We start from the raw sequence: 11627 nt of genomic DNA, 5'->3' as shown, positions 1-11627 counted from the left end.
TGGGGACCAGAACCATAACCTGTATTTTTACTTTTTGCCTTATCCCAACATATAAAACATTGTTTTCCACCTGTACAATGAGAAGTGTTTATGGTATTGAAATCAGAGCAAAGTGTCAGATTTTGCTTCAACAAAATGCAATTTCTAATTTATTGACCATCCTGCATTCCTCCTTTACCATGAACACACAGGACTTTGTGTGGTTATTTTAAAGGGTTTTACTAGGTTAGTTTCTATTTAAATTGGTATGTCTCTTTAAATACTGTCTGATTTTTTTTTTAACCTGCTATAGCCCAAATATGAGCACTCCCACATATTTCTCATCCTACCTAACACAGACTGGCCCCATTTAAAACATATCCTATAATCAACCACTTATGCTATTTTCTTATTTAACAAATCATTAAAGCCAGGCTTCACTCATAATAAATCTCTGTTTTATAAGAAATACAGGTATTAATAAAGTAATCTTAAAGTAACCTTCATAAAGGGAAACAGAAATAAACAGAGCAGTCACTTCAAACACAATATAGATAAATCAAATTTAAAATTTTTAGGAAAAAAATAATCTTTAAGACCATATGCTAAATTTTGAATAGTTCCACAATTTCAATGGGTTAGTTGCCCAAACTGTTTGGTGTTGAAATTGAAGAACACCAAAAGTAGAATTAAGTCTGTAACCCCCTTCCAGTACCATTTATTTTAAACATGCACTGAAAAGTAGTTTTTATTACCTTTCTGGAATATTTAATAATACTAATTTTAAATTAAAGTTTCTAAATATTTTTGTGGCTATAAGAAATAGTTCCATTCCTAAAACATAATAATTAAAATAATAAGTCATTCCGGAAAAGATGATCACAAAGGGATTGGCGTTTAGGATACTAACCCTAATTATTATCTATCTATCCATGAGGTACTGAACTTTAAAGCTGTTGAAAATAAGCAATATTATTTCACACTGATTCCAACTCTTCAGTCTATCCACAACTAGCAAATGTAGTTTGAAACAAAAATTACTATTCCATCATTTAATTTTTAAAACATCGTTGTTTTCTTTTTCAGTCCTTCTAAACTTTGTTACCCTGCTTGGATATGCTGCACTCTTCTGGGCGTAGAATTTCACAGCAGTTCTCAGAATAACTAAAGCCATAGGTCGGTTTTATCAAACAACAACTTCCCATCAACAGAAACAGTGGGCATGTCACTCATTTTACTCAAAATAAAGACACAACAAATAGTGATGGTTAAAATGAACAGTTAGATGAAAACTGTAATGAGACTTTTTATATTTTCTTATGCAGTCTAACACCTGAAACAACGGTACTGTGGGCACCTTCCTGTAAATTGCCAGCTGTTTCCTTTGTTTTTAGGCAAGCAGAAACAGAGCTAGTCACGCTTCCAGAAAAGGGGGAGGCATAGGATAAGGCTGCTTCAAACTAGCTTTCAGAAATGAGAAGTCAGTAGTCAACTTTTTCCTCTCTGATAACCCTTCGTTTGCAGAGTAACGGGGAAATTACAAACACATTTTGGAAAATAACGCTGTCTTGAAAACCATCTCTATTGGACCAAGTCCTTACTTCCCTGGAAGTAGTCACAGCCAAGACTTAATTTCAACACAGTGTTGAAATTTATTACTTGAAGCTATGGCATAAAGCTGTCTTCTTTAAATGGAAAATTTGACTAACTTCTATGAGGTAAATGAATTTTGAAAGTGGGAGTGGGTGGAGGAGGTACACAACTTTTTTTCTTTATGTGGGAGGGGGAAGGATGCAGACGAAGCATCCTGAGCAACCACAAAACGATGAGTCTCTTAGGACGCTAAAGGATGTTGGACCACAGAGCTCAAATGCTCTCGGATCACAGCTCCTCGGCGAGGGACTTTTGGTTTGACTGCCACCGGGCACCGGGGGAATCCCCGCCTTGGGTAAAAAGAGGGAACTGGAGAAAAGACACGTTCTGAACAACCCGGCGTCGGACGATTCTCCGCGAGACGTGGCCTTCCCGGGACCCCTCGGAGCGGGCCTGGCGTGGCCCGGGGGGGCGGGTCCGAGGGCCGGCAGGGAGGTCCTGCGTCAGTCCGGGCGCCTCCCCGGCCACTCGAGGCCAAGGAGCCCCTGCGACCCGGGCCCGAGGACCGCGCGGGATACACTCCCCGACCCCGAAACCCCTCTCTCCCCACCCGCTTCCCTGCGCCCCGGGCCTCCGGCGCGGGTCTGGACGGCCAGCCAGCCGCAACTCCCGCCAGCCTCGCGCCTCCCAGACCCGCGACCTCCCCGCCCCCGGCCGGGCCCCCGCGAGGCTGTGCTTCCCGTAAACTCCCCGCCCCGCGCGGCCCCCTCCCCGCCTCGGCCCCGCCCCCGCGGGACCCTGAGCGGTGCGTGATTGGCCCGGCCGCGCCATCACTCTCCGGACGCGTCACCGCCCTCGTTTCCGAAAGCCCGGAGACCGGCAGTGGTATTAGTGCTCGCGGGGCCGCGGTGGAGGGCGTCGTGCAGCCCTGCTCGCTCCTACTCGCCCGCGGGTCGGCGCGCTAGCCCTGCCGAGCCGCGACCGGGGCTGCGGGGTGGCCGGGCTGCGCGCTCCGCCGCCGCCGGGGAAGCAGAGGCAGCTCGTCCCAGCTCCGAGATGGGGAGCTGGCGAAGTTGACGAGCCCCCCGACCCGCGCTGCGTCCCTCCTGCCCAGAGGCGCGCTGCCCTCTCCAGGAGGTGCCCGCACGCGGCCCTGCTCCAGGTGTGCGCAGGACACCCCGCCCCCCGGGACCCGAAAACTTCCCCCCAAGTCCAAAGAGGGAGCTCTGAGGGCGGTGCCCGGAGCCGGACTCCCCACTCCGCGCTGGGGGAGCTGTCCTGGCGGCTCGCACGGCCGTCGGAGGGCGGAGACCCTCTGGAAACTTTATCACCATCATCGTAATTACCACATTTTACTGTTTCTCTCCCCGCAGGGGCTGCAGCCAGCGGTCTGTCGCGCGTGCTTGTTTGCCAAAGGAGCTGCCCCTGGGAGAAGACCCACGGAAGAGTTGCTTCCCCGGCGCATACCTGCAGCCCAGCCCAGGGGCTCGGGCGGCCTGGATGCGCAGGACCCAGCCCCGCAGCCGCTGACGCCGGGCGGCGGCGAAGTTTGGCTGCTGAGCGGCGCGGCGCAGGGCCACTGGACAGCGGGCACCCCGGCGGCCGCGGCGGCTGGAGGGATGCCGGTGGGGGGCCTGTTGCCGCTCTTCAGCAGCCCGGCGGGCGGCGGCCTGGGCGGCGGCCTGGGCGGGGGGCTCGGCGGCGGCGGCAGCGGCGGCAGGAAGGCATCCGGCCCCGCCGCCTTCCGCCTGACGGAGAAGTTCGTGCTGCTGCTGGTGTTCAGCGCCTTCATCACGCTCTGCTTCGGGGCGATCTTCTTCCTGCCCGACTCCTCCAAGCTGCTCAGCGGGGTCCTGTTCCACTCCAGCCCCGCCCTGCAGCCGGCCGCAGACCACAAGTCCGGGCCTGGGGCGCGCGCCGAGGACGCGGCAGATGGGCGAGCCAGGCGCGGCGAGGAGGGCGCGCCCGGGGACCCGGCGGCCGCCCTGGAGGACAACTTGGCCAGGATCCGCGAAAACCACGAGCGGGCTCTCAGGGAAGCCAAGGAGACCCTGCAGAAGCTGCCCGAGGAGATCCAAAGAGACATCCTGCTGGAGAAGGAGAAGGTGGCCCAGGACCAGCTGCGTGACAAGGCGGTGTTCAGGAGGCTGCCCCCGGTGGACTTCGTGCCCCCGATCGGGGCGGTTGGCCGGGAGCCGGCCGACGCAGCCATCCGCGAGAAGAGGGCAAAGATCAAAGAGGTGAGTGCACCGTACTGGGAACCCCTCCTGCCTGGCAGCGTTTTTCTGGGAGAAAAGACAAACCTTTGAAACTCTTAAGACTGTAACATTACAGTGTAAGAGGACATAGAGGTTTTTCGCTTCCACCAGGTGCAATGTCAAAGGCTCTTTCGTTTTCCTTTTTTCGTGATCGTAGTACATGTAGCCAGTTACGATATGAGGTTGAATCCCGTTGCTTTTAACTTGCATGCTCTGGTAAGCATAAGCCACGAGAGGTACGTATTACATACATGGGCAGGTGGTGTGCAAACGTCGTCTTTCACTGGCCACTACACGGTTAATCGTCCCTGCAAACTGACAGCGAAGGTCCCAAACAGCCCCAAAATAAGGCTCGGACATGGCTTGAAATAAATGCAAAGCATCAATCGCGCAGGATAACAGAGTTCTAACAGCAAGCCAGCACACCCTGGTGTGGCCTTATTCTGCCAGGTGGCATCCTGTGTATACTTACAGACTATAAAGGTGAAACTTGAGAACTCCCTATAACAGGGGACATGCTGTTGTTTACACTTTAAAAAAAAATGAAACATTTAAAGAGCCAGCCTATTGTCTCTTCTTGCATTTTTAATGTAGCCAGAAAAAGAGTATTTTATGTGATGCAACAGGTTTGCCTCCACAGTAGCACAGAGATGACAAAGTTAATCCAGGACAAACATGGACTTTGATAAGTCTTTCATAATTTCTTTCTCGTACTTGTAACGTATGGTTACTTCACTGGCTTAAAGCTGAAGGGGACCTTAAAAGTCATTTAGGGCTGTCAATTTAAAGATGAAAGTTGAGAAGCCCAAAAGCCCCAGAACCAGTTAGTGACCAAGTCAGGACTTGAAGCCCCGTCACTGTCACCAGTCAGCAGGCTCTTTGTGGACATGCTTCCTTCCATGGCTACTCCCCTGTGTAAAACTGTGCCCGCCTGGATTCTTACACAATCCAAGAGCTGTAGGAACCATATTAAAGCATTTCATCCCAAATCATTCTAAAATGCATTATGAGGGGAAGTAATGTTGTTATCATTTAAAAAATTCCACAGTCTCTGAAAATAAATTTTGTGTTTTGATATTGTGTGGGTAATCAGGAAAGGAAGCATCCTCATTCCCCCACTTTCAGAGAATAAACAGAATGTTCGAGTTGGTGAAGAGGTATTTAGCGTGAGTGACTACAGAACAGAGGCAGCTGGATTGTCACAGGATTTATGACCTTAACTATAAGACCAGGTGAATTTGGTTAAGCTGTAATTGAGCAAGTTAAAGTGGATTTGAATCCCTTTCAGTTTACCCTAGGCACGAGGAGGGTGCCTTCTTCCTTTTGTGCAGGTAGCTTCCTTCAACAGCCCATCAGCGTTTCTACTTTGGGACTCTTCCTTAGGCATAGAACCCCAGACTTGAGGGAAAGGATTTTATGCACCTGGACAACTTCTGTCGTGCAGATTCCCTTCTCTGGGAAGCCCTTCAATCCTGCCAGGGCTACCAAAGCAGGAAAATGGGGGGAAAAGCTTTACTTCTCACCAGTCTCCCTCTCCTCTTCATCTCCCATCCTTAAAAATCTCCAAATGAAACCTGTATGTAAATTAACCCCAAATCTGTATGTTTACGTTTCCCTTAGGTTTAAAACAGTGTAATTCACATGTTTCACGCCTTTAAATTCCTATGAGCTGCCACTTAGTGCAGATCACAGTTGTCCAAAGAAATTATTTCAAATACTAAAGATGCATGGAAGTTAAAAAGTGATTGGTACTGACCAATAGCGATTAAAAGTGCATTTAGAGCAGAAGCAGTGGGAATTCAGGACAGCATATTAACAGTATGCGTATCTGCCCGTATTAGATCCATGTTCTCTGTCTCTCTAAATCAAAAGGTCTTAATTAGCCTTATAAGGAAAATTTATGTAGCCTTCTGTGTCTGTGTGGTGCTAACATCTTAGCAGTTAGATGTTTTGAAACTGCCCAGTCTTGCATAAAGTGGTGGAACTAAATGTGTTCTTTAAAATTCCATGTTGCCGTGAAAACCCAAAAAAGCTGACATAATTAGCTTCAGTGTTTAGTCAAAACTAATGGGAAGAAATGGATTATGGTTTTTCATCTGATTAGTTCAGGCAGATGTGCTCCTTTGTAAACCACTCCCCCCCGCCCCCCCCAAAAAGTAACTCATGCCATTCTGAAACTGTGCTGAAAATGTTCAGGTTTAGAGGGGAAAGAGTGGTTATCCATTGTGAATAGAGTGAGTACCCTGCACTTTAACTTCACACTTTTAGAGTCTGTTTCTGGCACCACCGTGGACATTTGTCATGGACCAGTGGATCTTTGCCTTGGTTTTGATCTTTGTTGTTCCTGTATTTTCTAGTTTTCTTTATATACTTAGGTTCTCTATCACACCCGAATGTACTAACAGTTTTATAGCTAAAATTTAGAAGGTATAGGCAAGTCTAATATGTTGAGAGCGTAGACTATAATTTCTGAGCCAAACATTTATTTTGTAAATTTGGTTTAAAGGCAGCGAATACTGTTTTTATACTGCCAACACAATTGTTACTGGCACTTTGGTAAATTTTTAACAAATTTGTGCCACGAGCAGACAGCCATAATTTCAAATAGGATATTGCCTAGCACCCTTTACAAAAAGGCATTATATGCTGTTCAATACTAATTTGACGGATGGTAAATCTTTGACGTAAAACTTAAAATTGAAACCAAGATACCCACCCCCCCCCCAAACAACTTTGTAAACCAACTCTGGAATTTCCCTGAATTTTATAATACATAATACATATTTTCATGAGTTTGATCTTTTTAAAATTGTACTCAGGTTGTGCTTAATGTAAAAAGCAGTGTTAAAATAATAAAGTACAGAAGTTAAAATAGCACCATGGAATTTTTAGAAGAATAGTTTCTCTTCTACCTTGACCCTTTTTTTTTTTTTAATTGGGAAGCTCTTTTCCTATTTTGTTTTGTTTTGTTTTATTGAGTCTATACAAAGAAGTTGCACTGTCCTTTAGGATTAGAGCCGTATTCCTAATTTAGAGGATGAATAATTTCATTTTTCATCTATTGGAATTATGGAGAGTCCTTGAGTAATAGGGGCTGAAGACAGTTAAGTTGTCAGAGGGATTCCTCCTTTCTCAGACTGGAATCTCCAGCTGGAATCTCCACCAACCTAAATGGGGTAGGGATGAAGGGGCTGACAGTCAACTTTGGGTCTATCAGGTAAGGCTTTAGGACTGGTTAGCCATGGGTCACAGTTGTCTCTAGGCTTCTCAAAGCAGTCTTTAGTTTTTTATTCCAGACCTGTTTATATGATCATAAGTTTAAAGAAAATGTTCATATTGATAGCTAATGGTTAAATACATATTTTTATGCCTTAGTTTAGTCTTACGCTGTTCTTGAGTCTATAAGTCAGCTATTGACGATCAACCCCTTTTTATTAAAGATCAGATGTAGGAATAATCTACCTTGACAGACTAATACTTTTATTCTGAAACTCAGCTTTACAGTTTATTTGTATGGGTAGTTCTGATGTGGAAAATAATATTTGCATAATACTAAAAGTCACAATTTGAAGACCTGACTCCAGAGGAACTGAAATACTCTCAGGTTACCTCACCTATCCTGCTCATCCTGGTCTGAAACGCACTTGGTATTAACAATGGGCAAATGCCAGATTCCCCCACTCTTAGGTCTTTCCCCAGAGCAGGTAGGTCATAGAATGTTAATAAAATCTTTTTTTTCTCTTTAAATAATGAATAGATGAATAAATTCAAATTTCAATGGTCTAAGTACTAGAGTAGATGCTGACTGTTGAATATTAATACATGAAAGCAAGAAAAGACTGTGAATGGATAATCAATTACGTTCAGCTTAATTTTCTGGAAGCTGTTGATAATTTGAGAGGAGTATTCTGTCTTCCTCTTTAAACTAGGCCTGGGAACCTAGTTAAGGGTATGAAAAGTGGTTAAAAAGTGCATTTTCAAGTCAATGCTTCTGTATGTCTTCGGTGAGCTGGTAAAATAAACCATCCTAAGAAATATATCTTAGTATTTCACATATGCCTTTGTATGACATCTGAATTTTTGGATTTCAGTGGAGAGCTTACATATTTGTATTGAATTATTCCATTAACTATGGTAGTACAAATTCTTCATTAAGGAGAGTTTAAAGCATGTGTCTCAATGTCAGAGAAGAGGAATACCCACAGACCAGTATGAGTGATGAGGGATAAATATACATGGGTAGATCAGCACTACATTGGAACCTGATTATACCCTCTGGCCCAATAGAGAACCTGTGGCCTTTTAAGTTCTTTATGGTTCTACAAAACCATAAAAATGTATGTGTTTGTCAAAGATGAGTTTTGAATGGTCAAATAGGAGCATCTACCTGGTGGACTCCAGAGATAGTATGAAATGCTTGACCCTAGGGGCGCCTGGGTGGCTCAGTCGGTTGGGTGTCCGACTTCAGCTCAGGTCACGATCTCGCGGTTTGTGAGTTCGAGCCCCGCGTCGGGCTCTGGGCTGATGGCTCAGAGCCTGGAGCCTGCTTCCGATTCTGTGTCTCCCTCACTCTCTGCCCCTCCCCCGTTCATGCTCTGTGTCTCTCTGTCTCAAAAATAAATAAACGTTAAAAAAAAAAAAAAAATTTTAGAAATGCTTGACCCTAAGCAGATCTACATGGTAAAGGAGAAACCAGCATTTGGTAGTTTAAGGAAGAGATTCTTTCTTTGGGGAAACCAAGTCATGACTTTTCCCTCAGTTCTTAGCCTACTGTCTTGTTTAGTGTTAAGTAATTGAACTACCTCTAACTAACCACGCCCCAACCCCTTTACCCCCACTCCCAAACCTGTTTAAAGATCGTTTACGCAAACTATGCAAATTTTTTTTCTGTTACTAACAATATGCCGTAAAAATGATAACTCTCTGATTTTTAAAAGTAAATATATTCTCTGAGCCATAAAGTGTTCATTCATCTGTATGAATCCTTAAAGATAGCTCAGCTTATTCATTTTACAGTAGATGAAACTGAGACGCAAAGATTCTTCTGGAAATCACATTAGAGTTGAGGATGGAAGAAGCCCTATCTCAACATGCTCACTGTCTTACCGTGGTTTGCCTCCTAAATCAAATGCCACTGACGTGTATAAATGGACTGGCCATATTCATTATTTGAAGGACTTAATGTAGGATGAGTACAAAACACAATTCTGCAGTATTATAAATCTGAGTTTATATTAGTTAAGTTACATGAACTGTAGTCATTGTTTTTTAAATCTTATTAGCGGCATGATTTAGAAGACCTCTTCTTTTTAAAGCCACTCAGGAAAAGTTTGATGCGACATTTTTTTCTCTTTGTAAAGATCTGTGGGAAGCCGAGGCATTTGTAATCATTCAGTTGGACATTCTTTACAAAGAGAGGTGGGGAAGCAAAAGAGAAGAGAGACAGCTTAGAGAAAAGAAGTGTGACTGTGTGGGGGAGTGCTTTCAAACTATAAATGTGCATATTCTTTTGACATTGCATCATGTGTAACAGAAGAATTGATAGCTGGCCTGCAGGACTGTATTTTTCAAAAAAGTAGACATACATGTAAACATTACACCACTATGGGTTCTATATTGTGGGAGCACAGTTCTCTTTACCCAAGTAGGTCCTGAAGAGTCTCCAGATGCCCTTGCCTGTTCCTGCTCCAACCACTTGCAGTGCTGTGGTGGTGAGAAGGGCTGGTCTGGAGGCAGATGACCTGAGCCTGAATCTCTTCCATTTCCAGCTCTTTGACTTTAAAGCAGTTACAGTTTAATCTTTCTGAGCTTCACTTTTCTCATTTGTAAAATGAAGATAATAATGGCACCCATTTTGTTGGATCAGAGGTCTCAAATGAGATCATCCACACTGAACACTTCGAATGATATTCAGCATGCCAGGTGTGTGTATGATAAATGCCACTTGATATTATTATTATTAGTCGCTACCTAAAGCTATCAATCTAAGATTACATTGTTTCATACTGTTTAGTAAATCAGGAAGTGGATAATGAAGTTTCAAAAAGTTACCAAAAACAGTTCAAATTAAGTTTAGTGCTTAAAAGGATACATTTCCAGCTCATCAAGATGATCTTTCCAGACAGCTATGATTTTACTGTGTTACTGTCAACTCTGATTTTCTCAGATTCCTTCCGAATTCCAAAAAAACTTCAGGTATCTTTAAAATGATAGACTTCTTCAGCTTCTGTACTTCAAGTATTTGTTAAAGAATTAGTTTCTTTCTCATAGTCAAATGTGCTTATTGCTGAACTGCCATCTTCTCAGAGCCATCACAGTCCTTGAGTTACCTCTTAGGCATTGAAACTGTTCCCTGAAATAGATTGAGTTAAGTGTGTTTTAACCAGTTTTACCTTTGGAGGAATGTTTTTAAGAAATGAGAAGAAAATTATTTTAGACTTGACAGAAATTTACTTCATCATGATCAATGCTATAATCAGAGCTCAGTCTATCCCCTAACAATGAAAATTCACATAAAGCATTTATACTTTATAACTCAAAGGTTTTGCCCTTCTTTGAGAGCCATGAATTGAGATTTATTAGGGTTTCTGGCCCAGAAAGACCTCTGAGATCCTGAAGCCCAGTACTCATTTTCCATGAGACACAGGGCCCAGCGAGCTGTGACTTCCTGAAATTCCCCCCAGTGCACTAAAGTCAGAGCTGGGAACTGCGTCTTAGCCTGAAGGCCCCACTCCGCCTGTGATTTCTTGACTCTTATGAGATCATATGTTTTGGAGGCTGGCTGGCCTGGCCCTCCCTCCTCCTCAGCCCTGAATGGCAGACCAGCAGTGAGAAGCCCCACTGAGACCATCCGAGAAGGGCAGGAACATCTTTGCTTGGTAAGGTATTGCCTGAGAAAGCGATGCTGACTAATTCCTTTGCTCCAAAGAAGGGGGCAGCACTGCCCTACTCCCACTGGGTCCTGACACAGACTTCTGTGATCATTAGGTACTTGAAAGAAAACCAGATGAGATTAAGGCTTAAGAGCATTTAAAAGGCGCAGCCCTCCTTTCCATCTTGAATACTCTGGCAGTTGCTTTAGGTACATTAATGCCCAGGAGTCGAGCAGATAATCCAGAACAGAGATAATAAAATTAAAAGGCCTGCTATCCTTTGTAGTCACTTGTCTTTTGTAACTAGAATGCCTGCCTCCATCAAGTCCTTTTTTTCAGTCCATTTGTGTCCCGGTTCTTAAGCTTATCAAAGGCCCGGTTCCTGATTTGCCTCACTGCTTTCCCATCACTCTTGCTCTGCATCTGTTCATTTAGTGACAGGCCATACTATACTAACTTTCCTTTGCACTTCTTCACACTTTGGTATGTGGGTCCCCCACTGGGTTGTCCTGTCCCCAGTCCTTAGTTCGGTGAGGGCACTTGGGGTGTGAGAGGAGGCATGGAAGAGAGGGATGAGGACATGAAGAAGCACACCAGCTTCCTCTGGGGGGGTCTAATAACAGCATGCCATATGCTGACACCCTCTTTGCTACAGACTAGCAGGGATACCTGTTTGCCGAGGGTGTGGGTTTATGAGGAAGGGTGTGGCCAAGAGGCATGTAAACAGTCTGTGAACTGATGCAGAGGGAACTTAAGCCATGCAAAGTCCATGAGCTATTGCTGGAATCTACCTACCAAGTCCTTTCTCACTGAATGGTCTTTTCAAAGTCCTATGAGGAGCGCTTGATTTTTCTAAGGGTCCAGAAGGTCCAGAGACAGGGGGCCAGGGCTCATGATCCCTGCTGTGGGTAGCCATGTCCAAATT

The 11627-nt window shown here is 44.8% G+C and overlaps 1 protein-coding gene across 2 annotated transcripts in view; it reads left to right on the top strand.

The window, feature by feature from the left end:
• Nucleotides 1–2474: 2474 nt before the first annotated feature.
• Nucleotides 2475–11627, top strand: part of MAN1A1 (mannosidase alpha class 1A member 1) — a 163564-nt gene continuing 154411 nt past the window's right edge. The window contains exons 1-2 of one of the 2 annotated variants that reach the window (XM_045057964.1): nt 2475–2734; nt 2946–3812. In XM_045057964.1, coding sequence (XP_044913899.1) covers nt 3192–3812 — 621 coding nt within the window. In that variant the 5' untranslated portion in view covers nt 2475–2734; nt 2946–3191. The remainder of the gene's footprint in view (nt 2735–2945; nt 3813–11627) is intronic. The other variant, XM_023254299.2, reaches the window with a different exon arrangement.

Source organism: Felis catus, chromosome B2 (genome assembly GCF_018350175.1).
Source record: "Felis catus isolate Fca126 chromosome B2, F.catus_Fca126_mat1.0, whole genome shotgun sequence".
Lineage (NCBI taxonomy): Eukaryota > Metazoa > Chordata > Mammalia > Carnivora > Felidae > Felis > Felis catus.
This window is presented reverse-complemented; position numbering and strand designations above follow the sequence as displayed.